A 22546-nucleotide genomic window follows, 5' to 3' on the forward strand; every position below is an offset into this window, starting at 1 on the left:
GAAAAATAATTTGAATCTCAGTATATTCCAGAAAATAGTTCTAAGAATTAAGAGTACTGTTTGATATGAAGTTGTTTTCATGGATGGCCACCTCAGTTACTAGTTCACATGAATAGCCAGTGTTTTACCGATGCAGTTGGTAAAGCGGAGTTATTTAAAAATCCCAGAGGGAAACTCTAAACAAGTATCATAAATTATAATTTTAAGTGTTATGTTTGAGATGCAACTCTAAATTCAGGAATCAGACCACCAGTTCTCGAGGTTTTACATTAAACTAAATGAAACATTTTATTAATTTACACAGGTTAAAATATATATATACACACATGGCTACAAGTTACTACTATCATAACTTTTAACAAATTCTTAAACTAATCTCCATTAAGGCAGCAGTAACCCATAGACTTAACCAAACACCAAGCAAAGCATTTTCACCTTACAAATTCAAAATGAGGTTCTTTTCACTTTGATTCCTGTGGAGCCAGTTGGAGGCTTGCAGCTGCCTTTTGATCTTACATTGCCTCTGCTCTGCACATCCATTGCTTCTGCTCTGCACACCCAAAACAGTTGTCTTTTTATGCCTACCATGGCCCATTGAATGTTAATTCTCATTGTATCAATAACCTCTGAACTAAACCTCTCTAACAATAAAACCCCTTTCATAGTACCAATTTTATTAGTAAAATAAACATATTGCTTGGTAGCTGCTAGATAGGTGTCCATTTTCACCCTACATCTTGAATGACTGTTCAAAAAATGCAAATGTACACTATCTCTCACATATTAAAACTAGTACACATCAAAGCACTCAGTCTGGTTGTCTTTAATCCAATTAAGACACGCCCACAGACTAAAGCTCTACTTTAAAAGGAAAATATTTTCCAAAATATTATATACATTAATAGCTTCATGACACCAGCAACTTTCACAAGATGTCTCAACTTTATTCCTCATTTCTGCTGAGCTTATGGGCAGAATTTTGCCCTAGGTTGGCGGGCAGGCCCCACCAGCTCGGTGGCAGGTGGGCAGCCGAACTCCGCTGCCGAAGTGGGCCCCGCCGCCATTTTAACTGGGCAGGCCAATCTGCAGGGAGCGGGGAGGAGGGATTCCCCAACTTCAAAGTGCAGTCTTTCATGCATGCGCACGAAAGAGCGCACTGCTCCCTGAGACTAAGTGCTGTCTCAGGGAGATCACTGAAAGTGTCAAAATAGAAAAATAAAAAAAAATTAACATGTCCTCGTCATGTGACAATGTCACACGAGATGGGACATGTTAATAAATCTCACATAAAGTTTATTTTAAATTTTTAAAACGGACATGAAACCTCATCCCACCAGTGGATAAAGTTTCACGTTTTATCAGAAGCCCGCTAGGGCTCTTGGCCTGCCCACCAGCCTTAAGGTTGGATGGGCAGGTCTTTAATTACCTTAATTATCCTGTCAATGGCCTCAATTGACCATTGACAGGTCGGTGGGTGGACAGCTGATTTTGCTGTCCGCCCGCCTTCCTGAATAGTTAGTTGGCCGGATGACGTCGGAGGTTCCTCCTGCCATCATCCCGCGTCATTTTCCCGTTGGCGAGGGGGCCCTACCCCCAAATCGCTGATGTGAAAATTCAAGCCTATAGGTTGCAAGTCTGGTTTAACATCCTATTCATAAAAATACTAATGTCAAACAAAAATTTTAAATGCGCCAACTCTGGTGACGATATTGCATTGTGAAAAAAAATCTCATACATCAGGTCCAATAAAAATGTAGACAAAACAAAACTACCTTAGCTGCAGTGGACTCTAGAATGCAATAGCACTCTTAATACTGGGTGTTGCTTAGACAACATATTTCCTTCATTAGTACAAAGTTTGAATCCTCCTGAGGTCCAGCCTTAAGACCAAACACATGGGCCAGAATTTTCAGCTCAGCAAGCAGGAGTGGGACCCTCTCACCGAGGCATAAAATGATGCGGGGTGATGTCGGGCGTGCGTTCCAATATCACCGTGCGTCATTTAGATTTTTAGATCGGCAGGCGCGCAGCCAACTTGGCTATGTACCCGCCGACCTGTCAAAGGCCTATTAAAGCCATTTAAAAACTAATTAAACTAATAAACTGAGCTGCCCATCCAAACTTAAGGTGAGCAGGCAGGCAAAGAGCCCAGGCGGCCTTCACATTTATCATAGAACCTCATCCACAGGCGGGATGAGGTTTCATGAAGTGTTTATAAATTGAATAAAATTTTTTATAAGAATTCATTGACATGTCCCAGCTCATGTGACACTGTCACACAAGGGGACATGTCTGAAAAGTTTTTCTTTTCTTTATTTAAAATTTTAAAACTTAAAGGTGCCTCAGGTAGATTCCTGCGCTCTTTCGCATGCATGCGCAAAAGACCGCAGGTCCCGACTCAGGGAATCCGCCACCGGCACAGGGAGCACTCAGTGCGCCCGAGCGCGTCATGCTGGGCGGACCTTAATTGGCCCACCCATGTAAAATGCTGGCACGCACCCAATCGGGGGCATCGATCGGGACCGCGCATTGGTGACATTCACCAATGCCACACTTAAAAATTTAACAACATACAGTAGTACAAGTCTGACAGGTTGCACCTGAACTGAAACAGGACCAACATCCTTGTGGGAGGGGGGTTTGCTAATGCAGTTGGTGGGGAGTTAAACTAATTTGGCAGCGGGATGAGATACGGAGTGGAGGTATAGTAGGGGGTGATGTACAAACAAGTATAGAAGATAAACCAAGTCAGCTTGGAAGGTAGGACATATGTAGTCAAGTTAAGGCACAAGGGAGCATGGCAAGGCTAGATGGCATTCATTTAGAGTCTTGCTTGTTATCATGGAGACATGGTTGAGAGAGGAGCAGGACTGGCAGTTCAATGTTCTGGGGTATAGAATCTTCAAGCGAGACGTGGGCGGGAGGTGTAAAAGAGGAGGTGGTGTTGCAATATTGACGAAGGTGTCAATTATTGCAATAAGGAGGGATATTTTAGAAGGTTCCTCAAATGAGGCCATATGCGTAGAACTTAAAAACAAAAAGGGGGCAATCACATTGCTGGGAGTGTACTATAGACCCCCAAACAGGAAGAGATAGAAGGGCAGATATGTAGGCAAATCTCAGAAGTGTAAAAATAATAGGGTAATAATAGTAGGATATTTCAACTTCCTCAATATTAACTGGGATAGACAAAGTGTCAAAGGCTTAGAGGGAGCAGAATTCTTAAAATATATCCAGGAGAGCTTTTTAAGCCAGCATGTAGAAAGTCCTATGAGAGAGGGGGCGATGCTAGACCTAGTTTTAGGGAACGAACCAGGGCAAGTGGTAGAAGTGTCAGTGGGGGAGCATTTTGGTGTTAGTGACCATAACTCAGTACGATTTAAGGTAGTTATGGAAAAGGACAAAGCTGGAACACAAATAAAGGTTCTGATTTTGGGTAAGGCCAATTTTAATATGATAAGACAGGACCTGGCCAAAGTGGACCGGGAGCAGCTACTTGTAGGAAAATCCAGGGCCAACATGTTCCTGTAAAGGTGAAGGGTCGGACCAACAAGTCCAGAGAACTCTGGATGTTGAGGAATGTACAGGATTGGATAAGGAAAAAAAGGGAAGCTTATGGTAGATACCAAGGGCTCAAAACAGCGGAAGCCCTACAAGAGTATAGAAAGTGCAGGGGGTTACTTAAAAAAGAAATTAGGAGAATGAAGTGCGGGCATGAAAAAACACTGGTTAGTAAAATAAAGGAAAACCCAAAGGCATTTTATAAGTATATTAGAGGCACGAGGATAACCAGGGAAAGAGTAAGGCCCATTAGGGCCCAAAGTGGCGATCTGTGTGAGGAGCAGAAGATGTAGGTGAAGTTTTAAACGAGTACTTTGATTCTGTATTCACTTTAGAGAAGGACGATGTAGGTATAGAAATCAGGGATGGGGACTGTGATATACTCGAACAAATTAGCATTGAGAGGGAGGAGATACTAGCAGTTATAGTGGGCTTAAAAGTGGATAAATCCCCAGGCCCAGATGAGATGTATCCCAGGATGCTGTGGGAGGCAAGGAAGGAGATTGCAGGGACCCTGACATTAATTTTCAAATCCTGTCTGGCCACAGGAGAGGTGCCAGCGGACTGGAGGACAGCTAATGTGGTACCATTATTCAAGAGGGTGGTAGGGATAAACTAGGGAACAATTGGCCAGTGACTGTAACATCCGTGGTAGGGAAACTTTTGGAAAAAATTCTGAGGGACAGAATTAATCTCCACTTGGAGAGGCAAGGATTAATCAAGGATAGTCAGCATAGCTTTCTCAGGGGGAGATCGTGTCTAACAAATTTGATTGAATTGTTCGATGAGGTGACTGGCTGTGTATATGAGGGTAGTGCAGTTGATGTAGTCTACATGGACTTCAGTAAGGCATTTGACAAGGTCTCACATGGGAGACTGGTCAAGAAAGTAAGAGCCCATGGGATCCAGGGCAATTTGGTAAATTGGATTCAAAATTTGTCTAGTGGCAGGAGGTAGAGGGTGATGGTCAAAGGTTGTTTTTGCAACTGGAAGCCTGTATCCAGTGGTTCACCGCAGGGTCTGGTGTTGGGTCCCTTACAATTTGTAGTGTACATTAATGATCTAGACATCAATGTAGGAGGTATGATCAGTAAGTTCGCAGATGACATGAAAATTGGTGGTGTAGTAAATATCAAGGAGGAAAGCCTTAGACTACAGGATGATATAGATAGGCTGGTCAGACGGGCAGAACAGCAACAAATGGAATTTAATCCTGAAAAGTGTGAGGTGATGCATTTTGGGAAGACTAACAAGGCAAGGGAGTACACAATGAATGGTAGGACCCTAGGAAGTACAGAGGATCAGAGGGACCTTGGTGTGCATGTCCTTAGATCCTTGAAGGCAGCAAGGACAGGTAGATAAGGTGGTTAAGAAGGCATATGGGATACCTGCCTTTATAAGTCGAGGCATTTAATACAAGAGCAGGGATGATGGAGCAGTATAAAGTGTTAGTTAGGCCACATCTGGAGTACTGTGTGCAGTTCTGGTCACCACACTATAGGAAGGATCTGATTGCACTTGGGAGGGTGCAGAGGAGATTAATCAGGATGTTGCCTGGGCAGGAAGGTTTCAGCTATGAATAGAGACTAGAGAGGCTGGGGTTGTTTTACTTAAGGCAGGGAAGGCTGAGGTGGGACCTGATTGAGGTGTACAAAGTTATGAGGGGCACAGATAGGGTAGATGGGAAGAAACCTTCCCCCTTAGTGGAGGGTGCAATAACAAGGGGTCATAGATTTAAGGTAATGGGCAGGAGATTTAGAGGGAATTTGAGGAATGATTTTTTCACGCAGAGGGCGGGGAGTATCTGGAACTCTGTCTGAAAGGGTGGTAGAGGTGGGAACCCTCACGACATTTAAGAAGTATTTAGATGGATATTTGAAACGCCAAAGCACACAAGATTACGGGCCAAGTACTGGAAAATGGGATTAGAGTAGATAGGGGTTTGATGACTGGCATGGACACAATGGGCTGAATGGCTTCTTAGTGTGCTGTAACACTCTTTGACTATGACTCCATGACCAGTAACACACAAGTGGTGGGATGAGGCACATGGCTTCAATTTCTCACATGGTGAGCTGTTGATTTAAAATATGCCATCATCGTGCATCTCCAAAGTATTGGATAAGAGTATCATAAAGAAAGCTATTATGATGTGGCAGGTGATATATGCTAGGTGGACCAAATCCACAAGGGAAACTTGGCCACTTTATCACAACAGTTTTGCAATTTTTATTTATTTTGAGAAGATTTGTGCAATGAATTCAAAAGTAATGAGTCCACTAACTAACTTTAGAGGTTTTAAAAATTAAGTTAAAACATTTAAACACGTACATAAGATTACAGTTACTTAATGTTATTAATTGTGTTCAAATACCAAAATTGCTAATTAACCTAGCTCCTAACTACACACCCCCTTTAAGGCAATAGTTCAAGCTAGATTTTAAATGTTAATAAACACTCCAGCAAGTTTACCACAACACTCACTCAATGGTGGAGTTCCAAAGGCTATTAACACACCTTTAGTTACTGAACACAGTAGACTTCTACTAAAGTGGCTAGAGGCTTTCCCCCAAGGTTGCTTTACATGGTGTACCTTTCAAGGTGTTACACAGCTGCCCCCACATAGCCTTCCATCTTTCTTTATATATGTTTCTCTCTTTTTAATGTGCAAAATCCCATTTTTATACATGTTTTTGGAAATTTACTTTTTCCACAATATAAAAATCTTTTATATTGTCAATATAGCCCTTTTTCCTTTTGGGAAAAATTAACGTAATAACCTTGTCCTATTCATCTTGTTTGTTGTAAACATCCCACCATCCTTTGGAAAATCAAATGACTCTCCATTTATCTTAAAATGCCAATTTCATTCACACCTTATCTACTGACTCTTATACTCTAACTCACTCATTAGCATTTCAAATACCCTTTTTACACCTGACTTCTAATAATTTGAACCTTGCAGTCTGCCTAACTCTAATTTAATTAAATCAGTCACACAGAAGAACCATTCCAAACTCACACCCATAAACATGCATTAAGATTATGAAAAATATAATAGCTTTGTGACAAAGCAGATAAATTGTAAATGGTATTTGAACACAATCTATCTAAGATCACATTTCAGCATATCACTGAGAAAGTGCTGGAGTGTCAGAAATGCTGTTTTTTCTTCTGGATGGGAAATGAACCTGGGTCTCCATCTGCAGACCTGGGTAAAAGTTCCATTGTCAAAGCTGCACCAATCAAAGAAAGTATATGAGAGTTCTTACCGAGCTCTGGCAGACATTTATCCCACAACCAACAACACTAAATAGATTTACTGTTTTTTTTATCTTACTGGTATCTGCAGAACCTTTCAATGTGCAAATCAACTACATTAGCCTTCATAACAACAGTGACAAAAATTCAAATGTAATTAATCATGCAAAAGCCCTTTGGGGCATCTTGATGACATGATAAACGTTATATAAATGCAAGTCCTTCCTTTATTACTAAAATTGGGAGAAGTGTAAATAATGACACTATGCATTCAGATTCAAAGACAATTGGACCTTTAACAAAACTCAGTTCCAGATACAGTTCCATTTATGAATATAACAATTTTTATAAGAACCAGAAATCAAAAGATTGCGTATATTTTAAATGGAACTGTCATATAGTATGCTACGCAGAATGAAACCTAGGGTTTATTGTGAGTAAGTCTTGCCTCAAGCTAACTAATGGCCCAATGGCTGTTAAATGACTGCGGAGCAAACTAGCCAGTTGCACGTGGGCTCGCGCCTATGACCTTTATGCCAGGCATAAAATTCAGCCCATGTACTAAAACCCCTAACAATTTCTCCCAACATACCAATCTCAAAATATGAATAACAGCAGAACAATGAATTTCTGATGAGTAATTTGTTCTTAATAAGACCCTTATATAAAAAAGCAAAATTTTCTTGAGAAATATGCAGTGTTAAATTGATTATCATTGGTCCAGTAAAAATTGCATTGTGAAATAGGTAGACTATTTATAATATAATTTTTCCTAGACATTCTCATTTCTATTGGTTTCATATTACAGAGATTTGACGTATCTATCCACATCTTTGAAATGTAATGCTAACTAGGAATTTACTATTGTCTATTGCAGACAATTACTATGGCACTCCAAAACCCCCGGCACATCCAATTCCACTGCTGTTAAATGTGACTGATCAAATTTTGCCTGGTGCTAGACCTAGTGCTGAGGGCAAAAGGAAAAGAAACAAGTCAGTAAGTAACATGGAGAAAGCTGGAATTGCCCCTCCTGAAGAAGAGGAGGAAGAAGAAGAGAGGCCTATTGTCAATGGAAATGGAGCCACAATAACACCAGGTCTGTATAGCAATGGATGCAAAATATTAGGTAGGACATTAATGTTTTCACCTCTTTTAGATGGAGGTGGGGGGCAATATTAATATTTCTAAGGACTCATTGCACTGTCATATATTTCATGAGATATTGGGCCAGAATTTGCTGTGAGCACTGTTCATTCAACTTGCACTTGCCCGTAGGTTTTCCATGGAATGTTGCACAGCAAGCTGCTGTCAGCAGGACATCCAAATAGCGTGGTGCCCTTTAAAGGGAATCTGGGACCTGCGTGAACAGGACAGGCATCTTAACCAGTCAAATTGAAGAATCATTAATAAGCATTGCAGAGTCTGAACCTGGAAGTATAAGTTAGATCAGTGAATTTAATGTGAAATCAAGTACAGAAAGAGAAATGAAAAGAGAGAGAGAGAGAAAGAAACATTGGATTGAGAGGATTGGATTAAAAGAAACAGAAAAAAAAGTTATTTAATTTTATTTTTCATTTTTTTAAAACTCCAACAATAATTAAAACCTATAGGAATGAGACTGCATACTTTTCAATGTGAGCAAAGTTGTTTGACAATATTTAGAAGTCACACAACATTAAATGGGTAATTAGATGTGAATGACTTGGCTTAACATTTTGTTGCTTGCTTATCCATATCTACAATGTCAGTACAGGAACTTCTTGTTGTTAAATACCAGGAGCCAGATGGTGAGATGCCATTTTCACACAGCTTATGGAGGAGCCATATATCCAGGACAGCAACTTCTGGATTATCACGTTTAATTGCGTATGTGCGTTCGCCAGAGGTTTTGTCCAAGTTGTCTGTAAAAAAGAGTGCCGTTAGCCTCAGTTTTATTTTCACAGCAATATCTGGCCTCTTATGTTAACTTTAATTGATTTTGATCAAGAATAAGAAATGACTTTATATTATCAAATACAAGGTTCATTTCACAATTGGATGTGGTAAAATTTCTGTTTGCCTTGATTCTCACCAGTAAACAATTTGTCTCCTCAATAATATAAACAGCATGGTTTTCAGTAGTTCTCATTTATTTGTTTTTTACTCTTTTGTCAAATTGATGTATGGGAGCAAGTAATGATGGAGACTGAGAAAGAAACTTGGATTTATTGTTATGGATGTTTACCTTCATTAACTTTTTGACGCTTTTATTTAATTTTTGTAAGACAAAACATAATGGGCCTTAACTTACGAGCTTCCCGGCGTCAGATTGCAGGGGTACACCAAAGATGTGCTGGGGAATTCTCTTTGAACCTTCCCAAGTAAAGTTTGCATGGCAATTGCCCAGAAGTGCAAACATGCCCTGCGTAATTGCCCTGCACTGAGAACCAACTGAAAATGCGAATTAAATCAGGCTGGGGAAAAAAAATCAGGTAGGAAATTGAGCACAGAGTTGCAATCCAATGCTGATTGCCTCTCCGAGGAAGTTCAGGCCCTATATTTGCACAAATAGCAATTTGGATTGATTACAAAGTTTTCCTGAAATAAGCAGTTTTTGACAAAATTATTGCAGTTTCAGCTTGAAAAGGGTATTCCTTCATATCTGTTAAGATAAAGGGAAATAAACATTTATTTTGATGAATAATACATTCAACAACTTGTTGACGTGCCAAATCCTCAGGCCAGCATCATTTGTGTGTAGAAAAATTCACCTCATGACCATGAGTGCTAACATGTTCTTCCTCTATTTATCTGCTGACATTATTTTTGACAAATTTCCGATTAAAGTTGTTCCCAGGTGGGAAATACTATTCAAATTACTTGAGTGCAACAGTGTTTTGCAGCCTGGTGCAACACTTAATTATTCTAGCTGGAATCATAAATTAATACAGCATGACATACTACTTCAACAGACATAATGAATGACCCTGAAAGATGGTTTGAACAAACTTCATTTAAGTACACTTATGCATATTTAGTATAGAAGCATCACAAACCTTCAGGAATAAATATAGGTCCTTCCAATTTTCTGTCCTTTCCCAATCCCCCATTGCAAGCAAGAATTGATGCAGTGGCTGAAGCAATCTTCAGTAAGTACTTTCTCAAAGTGTACTTGAATGATAATAGTATAACAGGAGTTGCTTTTGTGCTGCTTTACTCAATGGAATATCTGGCAATGTTGGTTGCAAGGAAAGGTGAATCTTTTTTGAGATACTATAAACATAGTAAGAGTATGACATGATTTGAGTGGCAAACTAGTCATGCTACACTTCGGTGTATCAATGTGTAAAGTGTTATGTACATGGTCAAACCCAAAATTCAAAGCAAATTGAACTCTCACTCTCAACTATACTGTACAAAGAACGAGAATATCTTGAGGGAAGGAAGCTAGAGGATGGACAAACTGACACTTTTCCCAAATATCTTCAAATCAGTGCAGATCTAGGAAACAGGTTCTCATTTCCGTCTGCTTGACCGAAAGGTCCAAGTAAAAATGGAAAAAAAACAGTAAATGAGTGGATGTGAACATTTGTCATGTTATTTTCATGTGGTCTGCAGTAAAATTCATTGTACTTACACCAATTGCAAACCATTATAGAAGCTACTACTTCTTATAATGCCTTTATTACGTCATAGCTATAACAAAAGGAAATTGCTCATTGTGAGTTGATTGGTTTAATAATGGATGATCCATATAATGGCATCTGCTGGGCATATTGTTCACTAGCATCAGTCCAGTTCATGATGGTGTTTACAAACTTCCAATGTGCCTTGTGCAGGTTGTTATAGCTTGGATCTATGTTCTTTCCTTTTTTATAGTATGCTTAATTATTGTTCTAGTATGTGCAAACTCTGATTATAGTTTCGTCCCTTGTCAATGAACAGTTTGGGACTCGAGCAAAAAGGTTGCATCAATATTTTATTAAGAGGCCAAAAAAATGACAGTTTCAGCAGATGCTATGTATTATGGAACAAATTACACTGACTTAGTAGAGATGTGTTAGACTGATGTTTTAAATGGTCTAAAGGCAGTTTTTATGGGACTGGAACAAAGATTCAGTGATGGTGTCATTCCATGCTAGAGCAATTGTACAAAATGGAGCAGAAACTATCAACCTATTGAATATTAAAATGTAATGTGTAGACATTATGGCATCCTCCTGTTATCAGTAAAGTGACCCCAAAAGCTTAACTGTCCTAATTATTTTCCATTTCTAGCTAGTTTTCATAGTACACAAGTCACAATGTTGTCTACCATGACAATACCATAAGCATAAAATAAATTTAGAAAGCAGTAAAACCAGCACAGAGAAAGTTAAAGATTTATATATGTTATATCTTGGATAATGCCCTTTCAGCAAGTATCTCCTTTGATCTAACATAGCCCTCATGAATTTCTGCTTCTGGGAAGTGTTCATAATGCTTGTATATATATCTGTATTTGGCTGTCACTTGAAACATTTTAATACCTCTACAGTCAGCATCCCAAATGGATGACAGATGTATGACTTGAAATGCCAGGCATGCTACAAGGGTAACAATAAGTGTCATTCTCCTACATGAAAAGTGAATTGAAAAGAAATTGCTTTCTGACTGTAAGGACCACAGTTTAAGTTGAAAATACTTCTCTTTTCACTTAACTCCTGTTTTACTGACATTAGTAAATTGGGATTTTAAACATTGTGCATGTTAATAAACAAATTATATTGTATACATTAAAAATCTTGCATTTGGCATGCATCTGTTGCAATCGCCTCTAAGGGCAAAAATTAGTGATGAATAAAAATAATTACTCTCTGTTATCCTTGCTGATTTCCTCAAATATTTAATTATCTGAATACAATCTAATGCAAAGTAGTTTTATTCACCAGGAGATATGAAAACCTACAAATGAAACAAGCAAACATGACAAAACCAAGCAATCAAATCCCTCAATATTTTTAATATAAAATAAGAACAGAAAATAGTGGAAATATTCAACAGGTCTGGCAGTATCTCGTGGAGAGAGAAACAGAGGCCGGAGGTTTCTAGCCCCGTCGCTGTCGAGCATCATGCCAGTTGGGGGGTGGGTGACAATACAGCGAGAAGGCCAAAAATCAGTTTCATGCCATCGTAAAATCAATTTGCAATCATTGGCTCCACCCATCAATGGCTGGCCACATTGCCCGCCACTGCAAACTGGAAACCTAATTTCAATACTTTAGCATCTCATTATAAGCCCTATTTGCCAGCATTATCCCTCCACGTTGGATTACTGGGCATATCATGCCGATATATTTCACAACTATACATAAGTGATGTGCACCTGGCGAGCTGCACTTCACTCAGGACTTTGAGGTTTATTTGCCTATCTGGCTTCGGGCAGCACTCACGGTCATCAGCGCCAGGCTTCGTAGGCAGCACCACTTTAGGGGACTCATGTGCAGGTCTCTACCTATCAGACCAGCCGTAAGGCAGGGGTGACTTTTCAATGACTACAGGGCTAGGGCTTGCTTGGGGAAGGGACAGAAGTGGCCTCAGGCAAGGGAAGAGGCTACAAGGTGAGGGCTGTACTGGGGAAGGGATGTGTATGCGAACACATGATGATCTGTGCAAGTGGCCTCAAGATCATGAGGGCTGAGACGACAGTCTCCAGATGAGATGAACCAGATGGAGATGTGAGGGTGTGTGTGAGAGAGTGAGTGGTGATATCCTTTGAGCTGGCAGTGAGTGAGATGTCAGTGAATGAGTGATGGGCTTGTGATTGTATGAGTTTAGAGTGATAAGGTGGTTGCCTTACCCTTGCAACACAGATGAGATCATTCATCATTTTCCTGCACTGGATGGCTAACCTTTTTTGTGCAGCATAGGCACTGACTAACACTGCCACAGCGTCCCAAGCCAGAAGGGTGAGACTGATGGGCCTTCTGCGGCCAGAGCAGGGTAGAGGGCATCGCAGCAGACCTCCACTGCATCCAGAAGGCGATTAGATGTTTTTCAAGATGTTGGGCAAAAATTAATACCTTCTCCCAAACTAGGCTAGGAGAGTTGGTGGACTGTTTAATGGAGTGGGCAGAAGCAGATGGAGAGCCTGTTGTGTTCCCAACACCCACCCCCAACTCCCTTCCCCCCATTAAGTCAGGGGTGTGAAGATTCTTGGATGGCCTTGCCACCCTAAGCTAATTGAGGCCCTTGAGGAGCCAATTAAGGGCCACTCAAGGACCTCAGCCTGCCTCCACTGGTATTTTACCAGTAGCGGGGGAGGGAAAGCACCACATCATGCGGGCAGACCACCAGGTATACCCTGGCAGGCCTGTGCCCTCAGGGGTCCCTCCTGCTCAGTCACCCTGAGCCCAACAGACCTATGCGGCAAGGGCCGCCTTTGCGGGAAGATTCACCCCACCCCAACTCCACCGCCCTAACACCATCACCCCCCTCAACCTTTCCCTCCCTTGACCAGAGCCTGTCTGTCTGTTCTCAGTAAGGCTCCGTCACTTACCTGTGTTCTAGGGCTCTGTGGCACCTCCTTCTCCCAAGGCCTCCTGCATAAATGGCAGTGGCCCCTGCTCCTGGCGATGCTGCTGATACTGAAGTACTGGAGGCCTTAGATTTTCTAGCAGTTCTTGGAGGTGGGTCATTCATCATTTAAGTCCCGGGAATCCAGGCCAACCAGGTATGTGCATTACTGGCTTTTAATTCCATCAGGGTGCCCAGGATTGGCTGTGATGGAGTCGCCACTGGCTCTTCAGCTGGTGGACGGGCCCACTGCCACAGCCATTACATCCAGCCCATTGACTGTATAACTTTTAGACATCTGTAATTATAGAATATTACAGGACAAAAATATAATTCAGTTTGTTAGGTGTATGTGTGTTTATCTACGAGTCAGCCTGATTAAGCTTACTCATCTTACTTCCTTTAATATTACTAATTTTTTAAGCAACTAGTTGACTTTCAAAAGAATATATGGAATCTATTTCAAAAATATTTTATTGCAGAGAATGCCATGTTTTAAACACAGGTGCATAGAATGATTTATAACTGGTCCTTTATTTCTTTTTATGCTTTATCTTAAATTTATGGTTTCAGTCACCAACAGGTGGAAACAATCACCATTTATCTCAGTGTGACTCTTCATTATTGTGAACATTTCTACTAGGTGACCAGATTTATAGACAACATCCTACACTGCACTTTTCCCACTAACTTTATATGCTTGTTATAATGGAGTGCTGACAGTACTCTTACCTATGGCCTAACTACAGCAATGTACAAGTTCAGTGCTGTCCCTTTGATTTCATATTCCATGTCCTCAGAAAACCAAGACAACCAACTCTCTTCCAAAATCGAAAACATGAATGTATCTTTTTGTGTGTGTATATATATATATATATATATATATATATAAAAGCCACCACACTGAGGATTCCTTTGGAACACTATTGACTGTACCTTTCCAGTCTGAGAACCATCCCTTTATTCCTTTGTTTTTTATCTTCAAACCATGCATCTATCCAAATGGCCGCATTCACCTTAATATATGTTCATTTTCATCATAAGTTTCTCAAATGGTATCTTAGAATCATGAAACCTTGAGCACAGTCGGAAGCTATTCACTCTGTCATGCATGTGTCAGAATTGTCCAGTTTAGCTCCATATCCCAGCTTCTACTGCATAACCCTGCAAATTAGCATTATTCATATATATGTCCAATTGCCTTTTGCAAGTTCCTATGGAACCTGATTCCACCATCCTTTCAGGGAGTGTGTTCCTGGTCGTAACAGCTCTCTATGAAGAAATTTCTCCTCATTTCCCCTCTGGTTCTTCTACCAATTATTTTAATCCATGACTCCTGGTCAGCAACCCACTAGCCAGAGGAAATGCTTTCTCCCTACTTACACTATCAAAGACCCTCATAGTTTTGAAAATCTCTATTAGCTCTCCCTTTAATCTTCCCTGCTGTAAGCAGAACAATTCCAGCTTCCGCAACCATGTAACTGAACCCCCTCATCTCTAGTATCATCCTGATAAACCTCCTTTCTTCCCTCTTCAGGGCCTTGACTTCCTTTCTAAAGTGTCTTGTCCAGAATTGTACACGATGTTCTAGCTGAGGTCTAACCAGAGATTTGTAAAAATTTAGCATGACAGTTTCTTTCTGCACAGATGTTGCCAGAGCTGCTGAGTATTTCCAGCATTTTCGGTTTTATTATCATGATTTCCTTTCTTTTGTCTTCACTGCTCCATTTAGAACACCAAGTATCCCATATACCTTCCGAACTGCCTTATAAACATTTCCTGCCACCTTTGAAAATGTGTAAATGTACACTGCCTCCTAACTCTTAGCTACCTCTTAGCTCAAGTTACTGCCATCCCTTTCATACCATATGCTTCTATTTTAGGAGTAAGTCTGTTATGCAGTACTTTATCAAATGTCTTTTGAAAGTCCATATATGTAACATCTATTGCAGTACCTTCTTCAGCCCTCTCTGCTACTTCATCAAAGAGTTCAATTAGGTTAGTCAGACATGATTGCCATTAATAAATCCATGCTGGCCATCACTCACTTAACCTATGCTTCTCCAAGTGAGAATTAATTCTGCCCTCAATAGTGGCCTCTAATAATTTACACATCACTAACATTAGACTAATTATTTTGTTTTCTGAACATCATATAATTTTAAGTTGAATTTGTATATTTATATATTTGTGTGTTAAGAAAGGTTAAAATGATTTCAGTTTCAGTTAGGTTTTGTTTATGAATCTTGGTGCCTGGGTGTCTGGATAGCCTTGCGACTGAAAGGTTTCAGATATTTTGAGTTTGTTAGTATATATACATTTTTAATGAGGTCTTACAATCCCTGAGGTTAAAGAGAAGGGTTAAAAGGGGTCAAAAGTTCAATGATTCGGAAAACAAAGCACAAGGTAGGAAACTTTGCTGTTGCCTAGCGACAGTGATCCAGGGACACAGACACAGGAAAGATAGGAGTTAAGAGAGGGGTGGTACAGTGTGTGTCAGAGAGAGAAGACAGGAATTTTAAGCTCTCAGAGGAGGAGAAAAACTACAAGGATATTGGAGCAGTAGTTAACTGAATAATCAGTTATAGGCTTCAGTAAAATGATCAGGTTAGCAGAGGCGTTACTGGAGGACTGAGTTTAGGGAACTCATTTGTTTGCTCTGCAGTTGAAAAAGCAGTGAGTTTAGAGTGCAGTTTTTGTGTGTCTTGGAGAGAGATATTTGTTGGATGAGAAGCATCAAATGAATGCTCAGGAATTCACCGGAAGAAAACTGTTTGCAACAGTGCCAGTCCAAAGCCTTTGTATCAAGCTGGTGGTAACTCTTCACTGGCCTATGGGCGGAATCGTTTTACCCGCCGGCCACAATGGCAGCTTATCACGCCATATCTCCCAAACCCGCCACATTAGTTATGCATTCCCAGGAAATATGCTGTTTCCATGGCGGGCAGGCTCTCATTTGCCCGCCATTGCCTCGCCGCTTGATCACACCAGGCGCCATATTTAAAGTCCAGCCACATGCGCACCTCTCAGTGCTTCATGGTCAAGACTACTGCAAAGAAGGCATGATGCTGAAAGGCAAAAAGAATGCAGCCTCCAAGTTCAATGACGCATCCCTCGAGCACCTTTTAGACACAGTGGGGGCTCGCCATGATGTCCTCTACACCCTCCCTGGCCGCAGAATGGGCAGCAGCATCACTAATCCAGCTTGGGAGGTGCTGGCAGTGATGGACAATGCCAATGCCCTGCAAAAGAGGACAGCCACCCAGTGCTGCTACAGGATGAATGGTCTCATCTGTTCCACCTAGGTAATTCACTCTTCTCATCACTCTCAGCTCACACACTCACAAACCCATCACACATCCACATGGATCTCACACCTCAAGGGACAACACCACTAACTCTCACACACACCCTCACATCTCCATCAGGCTCATACCCTCTTGAGCTCATATCGTCATCCTGTCCACGGCTCCACTCACCGCACAAATATTCCACGCAGTGACGTGTGTCCTGCTCACACTCCCATCTGTTTTCATGCAGGAGAAACCTGCTCTCGTCAGCAGGAAGAGGTCCCAGACCAGGGGTGAAGTGGCCCACGTTATGCCCCTTACTCACTTAGAGGAGTATGCAATCGCACTGACTGGTGAAGGCATGGACTGTGCCTGCAGTGACGGTGACGTCAGCGGCAAACACCTTCGTAAAGATCCTGCACCACATTATCCCTCTCTCAACGCAAATATGAGTGCTCTCTCTCCTGTTTATGACTCGGCTGCCAAGCACTACTTATCTCTACTTTGGTTCACAGGAATCTCTGCCAAGCGACCGATACCCTCAGCCAGCCATCCCCTCAGCTCTATCCACATCCTCACCTCTAGTCAAGAGGACACCCCCACCATTGAAGAGCTGGAAATAAGCAGCCTGGAAGACCCGTCACAGCGCTTACCTACAGCCTGCCCCAGCGCAGAGACACACCTCGGTGGAACCTAGATCTAGAGCAGCCATAGGTTCAAAGTCTGGTGGTCACTGCTCAGACACACGTCCGCAGCAGCAGAAGGCAGATTCATCTGTGCTCCCCCGCATTTCTGGGAATCAGGCATCTGTCAGATCTGAGTCAGTTGATGAGCCTCTAGATTTGGCCTTTGAACTCATCCTGGCGAGTCGGTAGAAGGTGTGGGGACATCACACAGAGCTGTTGGAACCCCTCAGCAGGGTGGCACACAAGTCAGAGGAGTGCGCCCACCTGCTCTTTGATGAATTGGTACCCACATGTGCGTGTATGGGCGTGTGAGGTCTCCATGGGGACGATGGTGGACACCATGGAGATTGTGGTCCAGCAGAATGCAAAGGTGTGTGCAGACCAGAGGGAAACGGGGCACCTCAAGTCCCTCTGAGGTGGCAGGCCGGGGCCCCTGGGCACCCGAAGGAAGGAGGATCGGCAGCTGGACACCCCTTGGCCATCCACTCAGGAATCTCAGAGGCTGTCCTCTCCCTTTGAGTCCCCTTTGCCTGTGAGCCTCTGAACCTTGTTCTTAGTACCTGCAGATGGAGCAGCTGGCCAATGAGTGATTCTGGAAGGAGATGTGTGCGTGTGTGTGTGACGGCCTTTCAGAGCTTCATACAAGCACTCTCCCATGCACGCAGATCCTCCACGTATCATAGTCACCTCATTGTCCTGAGCATTTTGAATGCTGCCTGCTGGGGTTCACTTTCAGTTGTCCATCTGAGCTGATCTGCACCTCCGCCCACTCACTGATCGCACCCCCATGCAGCACCTGGTCTTGCCCACGACAACTGTCGTTTCACTTTCAATTTGGACAGCATGGTCTGGATTTGCTTTATCGTGCACTTCCCCATTTTTTCCCCTCCCCCAGTCACCCATTTCCTCTCCCCCATCACAGTTGACCCCCTGGCATCACTTTCCACCTCCCCTCCGTCACCTACCGACAACATCGCCTTCAGGGATGTCCAGGTGAATGTGCACGTTCCCTTCCTTCCCAAAAATCCCACCCCCATCCACATTCATCTCTCCAACTCCCTCCTTCCCACTTCCAGGGTCCATGTCTGCCTCCAAGTCCCCACCAACCACCCTCGCAGTTGAACCCTCACCCTCAGTTTGCTCCCCAGGAGGCAGTCGTATCAGATGGATCCCATGGATGATCACCTGGACATCCCCCCCACTCCGGATCCCTTCTGGATCCCTTCCCTCCTGGAACTCCTTCCCGCCTCCAGACCCCTTCCACCCCAGAACCACTTCTCCCCTCCTTGATCCTTCCCCCCCGCTTAGTCCCTCCCCCTTCCTGACTCCATTAGATACCTTTACTTCTGCCACCCTTAGTCCTTCCCCGCCCGACTCCTTCCTCCAACCTCACTTCTTCCAGCCTTACTCCTTCCCCCTTCCCCCTGTATGACTCCCTCATGATGAGTCCTTCCTTTAACCTCACTTCTTCCTCCAGCTTTACTCCTTTCCCCTTCCTGAATCCTTCCTCCACCCTTACTCCCTCCCCTCTCTGCACTCCTACCCCTGGACTCCCTCCCATCTCTGCACTCCTTCCTCCCCCTAGACTCCTTCTCCTCCCTGCATTCCTTCCCCCATCCGAACTCCTTCACTTACACCTTCCATTCCCTTACACCTACCTCCCAGTTGCCATCTTCTCTTCCGTTCCCCCCTCCTCCCCGCACTCCCTTCCCACCTCCCAACCTCATTCCGCTGACACCTTCCTTCCCCACCTCCCAACTTCATCCCCCTGACAGCTTCATTTCCCCCCCCCTCCCAACCTCACTCCTTGACACCTCTTCCTCTCCCAGTTGGTCCTAGACCTTCCTCTCCCATTCCCTCACCATCATCCATTGTGAGCATCAATAGTGACTTTTCAACTCCCTTGAGCTCCTTCACAGCAGAACCATGTCCACGAGAATCCATCCAGCATGCCATGGACGTTCCTCCAGGCTTCCATTGCTGTCAGACTATAGAATCTTCTGCTCCTCGGATGTCCGTGATGGGAGCAATGCTTTGGCAGTAAGTCCCAACTTTTGCAGGTCACAGTTATCAAGATGTGTTCTGCACTGGCGTGTTTTCCTGCTGACATGGGTGAATGATCCAGCAAGAGGGGTTGGCCTTATAATGATATACTGATGTATTAGAATGAGGTTCCCGATGTCCAATAGTGGGGAACGTGGTCTGCCCTCGACGGGCTGAGCAGATGATCACAAGTTGGTTTCAAAGCGTAGTGAAATCGATTTTTGGCCTTTGCGTCATATTGTCCACTCACGCCACCAAACACGCCAGACACCAGCGGGCATGGAAAATCCTTGCCTATGTCTTTAAAAAAATTACTGGGGTAAAGGAATAGTGAGAGCTTGAATCATCTTGTGTTTGTATTGAGATCTTTCCAATCTTTTTACCTGGTGTAATACAGTTCATTTTACTTGTTTTAATAAATGTTTCATTCTTTGTATTAAAAGTTCACCAGCAGATTCCTGTGAATTTGTTCAGTAACTTTCCACCACAGTTTCTAAAAAAATGTTAGGATCTATTGAGCCAGGTTTCACTCTGGGATCTGATTGGTACAGTATTAACTTCAGATGGGATCATAACACTTGTATTACCAGGTTTATTCCACTCCCCTTTTTTGGACAGGAGTGTAACATTTACAATTCTCCAGCCCTCTGGCACAGCTTCCATATCCAATGAAAATTGAAAGACTTGTAAGCTTTTGTCATCTCCATCTTCAGCAAGCTAGGATGCATCCCATTCTAGAGATGATTTATTAACTTTGAGTGATGCCAGCCTACTTAGCACTTCCTTTCATCTATTTTTATTCTATCCTTATCATTACTCCCCCTCATCTACTTTATTCATTAACCATCATATTTTGTGAAGACAGCAAAATACTGATTCAACTCCTCAGTCTCAACAAGATTTCCTTTCTTGTCCCTAATCAACACCACCATTTGTTTAACTATCTTTTTACTATTTATATATTTAGAAAAAAAAATCGGATTTTCTTTTATGTTGCCTATTAACCTTTTCTCATTTTCTTCTTTGCCTTTCTAATGTCCTGTATCAATTTCCCCTACATTATCTGTATTGTGCCTAATTTTTGATTATATTCTGTATGTGATTTTTTTTAATTCTTTCATAGGATGTGCCCATCCTTAATTGCCCTTGAGAAGGTAGTGGTGAACTGCTGCCTTGAACCACTGCAGTCCATGTGGTGTATGTATGCCCACAGTGCTACTAGGGAGGGAATTCCAGGATTTTGACCCAGCGACAGTGAATGAACAGCAATATATTTCCAAGTCAGGATGGTGTGTGGCAGTGATCCTATGCATCTGCTGCCCTTGTCCTTCTAGTTGCAGGTTTGGATGGTGCTGTTAAAGGTGAGCTGCTGCAGTGCATATTGTATATGGTACACACTGCTGTCACTGTGCATGAGCGATGGAGGGAGTGAATGTTTGAGTGGTGGATGGGGTGCCAATTGATAAGGCAGCTTTGTCCTAGATGTTGTCGAGCTCCTTGAGTGTTGTTGGAGCTGCACTCATCCAGCCAACTGGAGAGAATTCCATCACACTCCTGACTTGTGGCTTTTAGATGGTGGATAGACTCTGGGGAATCAGGAAGAGAGTTACTCACTGCAGAATTCCCAGCCTCTGACCAGCTTTTGTAGTCACAGTATTTATATGGATGGTCTAGTTCAGTTCCTGGTCAATGGTACCCCCCCCCACAGGATGTTGATAGTGGGGCATTCAGCGATGGTAATGCCATTGAATGGCAAGGGGAGATAGTTAGATTCTTATTGGAGATGGTCATTGCCTGGCACTTGTGTGCTGCGATTGTTACTTGCCACTTATCAGCCCAAGCCTGCATAATGTCCAGGTCCTGCTACATATGGACAAGGACTACTTCAGTATCTGAGGAATCACAAATGGCGCTGAACATTGTGCAAACATCAGCAAACATCCCCACTTCTGACCTTTGTCATAAACCTTTTTCAGTTTTATTTTAACCTCTGTTAAAACCATCCAAGGAGCTGGAGCTTTGGATGACCCATCTTTTTTGTGACAAGACTTCCACCTCAAAGTTCTGTCATTACACATTTACTGCTTTCCAGGCTGATCTTTGATTCCAGTCCACTGTACTGGATCCCTTCCCAAATCACTGAAATTGTTTTTTTTCCAAATGGTTTTTGTCACTGTTGATTTCTTTTTTTTTGCCCCTTACCATAACTCCTTCAACCTAATATATTATGATCACTATTATCTAAATCTTTTCCCACTAAAACACCCTTTACTTGCCCATTTGCAGTACCCAGAGCTAGATCCAATACCACTTCTGTTCTGTTCAGGCTAGAAAGTTCTCCTGTCGACATATGAGGAATTCTTCACCTTCCTTGCCTTTTACTCTTTGTTTCTCTGGCCTATATGATGATAACAACAACCCTTACTATTACTGTTGTAATTGTTTGTACATTTCTCTGAGATTTGCTTAGGGATTTGTTCCTCTACCTCCTCCTCACTATTCGGGAGTCTTTGGGAAGCACCCTCAGCAATGTAACAGCCATTTTTCTGTTTTTTATATTCATTCATGGGATGTGTTATTCGCTGGCCAGGCCAGCATTTATTGCCCAATCCTAATTGCCCTTGAGTAGCTTTCTTGAACCACTGTGGTCCATGTGGTGTAGGTACACCTACAGTGCTGTTAGGGAGGGAGTTCCAGGATTTTGACACAGCGACAGTGAAGGAATGGCAACATAGTTCCAAGTCAGGATGGTGAGTGGTTTAGAGAGGAACTTCCAGGTGATGGTGTTCCCATGTACCTGCTGCACTTGTCTTTCTAAATTGTAGTTGTCATGGGCTTGGAAGGTGTTTCTGCAGTGCATCTTGTAGATAGCACCAACTGTATGTCGGTGGTAGAGAGAGTGAATGTCTGTGGACAGGGTGCCAATCAAGCGGGCTATTTTGTCATAGATGGTGTCGAGCTTCTTGAGTGTCATCAGAACTGCACGCGTCCAGGCAAGTGGAGAATATTCCATCAGACACCTGACTTGTGCCTTGTAGATGGTGGACAGGCTTTGGGGAGTCAGGAGGTGAGTTACTTGCCGCAGGATCCCTAGCCATGGCCTGCTCTTGTAGCCACAGTATTTATTGGGCTAGTCCAGTTTAGTTTCTGGTCAATAGCAATCCCCAG

General features: G+C 42.7%; 1 protein-coding gene across 1 annotated transcript in view; it reads left to right on the forward strand.

Moving 5' to 3' along the window:
• Window positions 1-22546, forward strand: part of magi2a (membrane associated guanylate kinase, WW and PDZ domain containing 2a) — a 961431-nt gene that overhangs the window by 675931 nt on the left and 262954 nt on the right. Inside the window, exon 4 of the mRNA XM_041202174.1 lies at window positions 7700-7921. Within this exon, the coding sequence (XP_041058108.1) occupies window positions 7700-7921 (222 nt within the window). The remainder of the gene's footprint in view (window positions 1-7699; window positions 7922-22546) is intronic.

This window comes from Carcharodon carcharias, chromosome 13 (assembly GCF_017639515.1).
Source record: "Carcharodon carcharias isolate sCarCar2 chromosome 13, sCarCar2.pri, whole genome shotgun sequence".
Lineage (NCBI taxonomy): Eukaryota > Metazoa > Chordata > Chondrichthyes > Lamniformes > Lamnidae > Carcharodon > Carcharodon carcharias.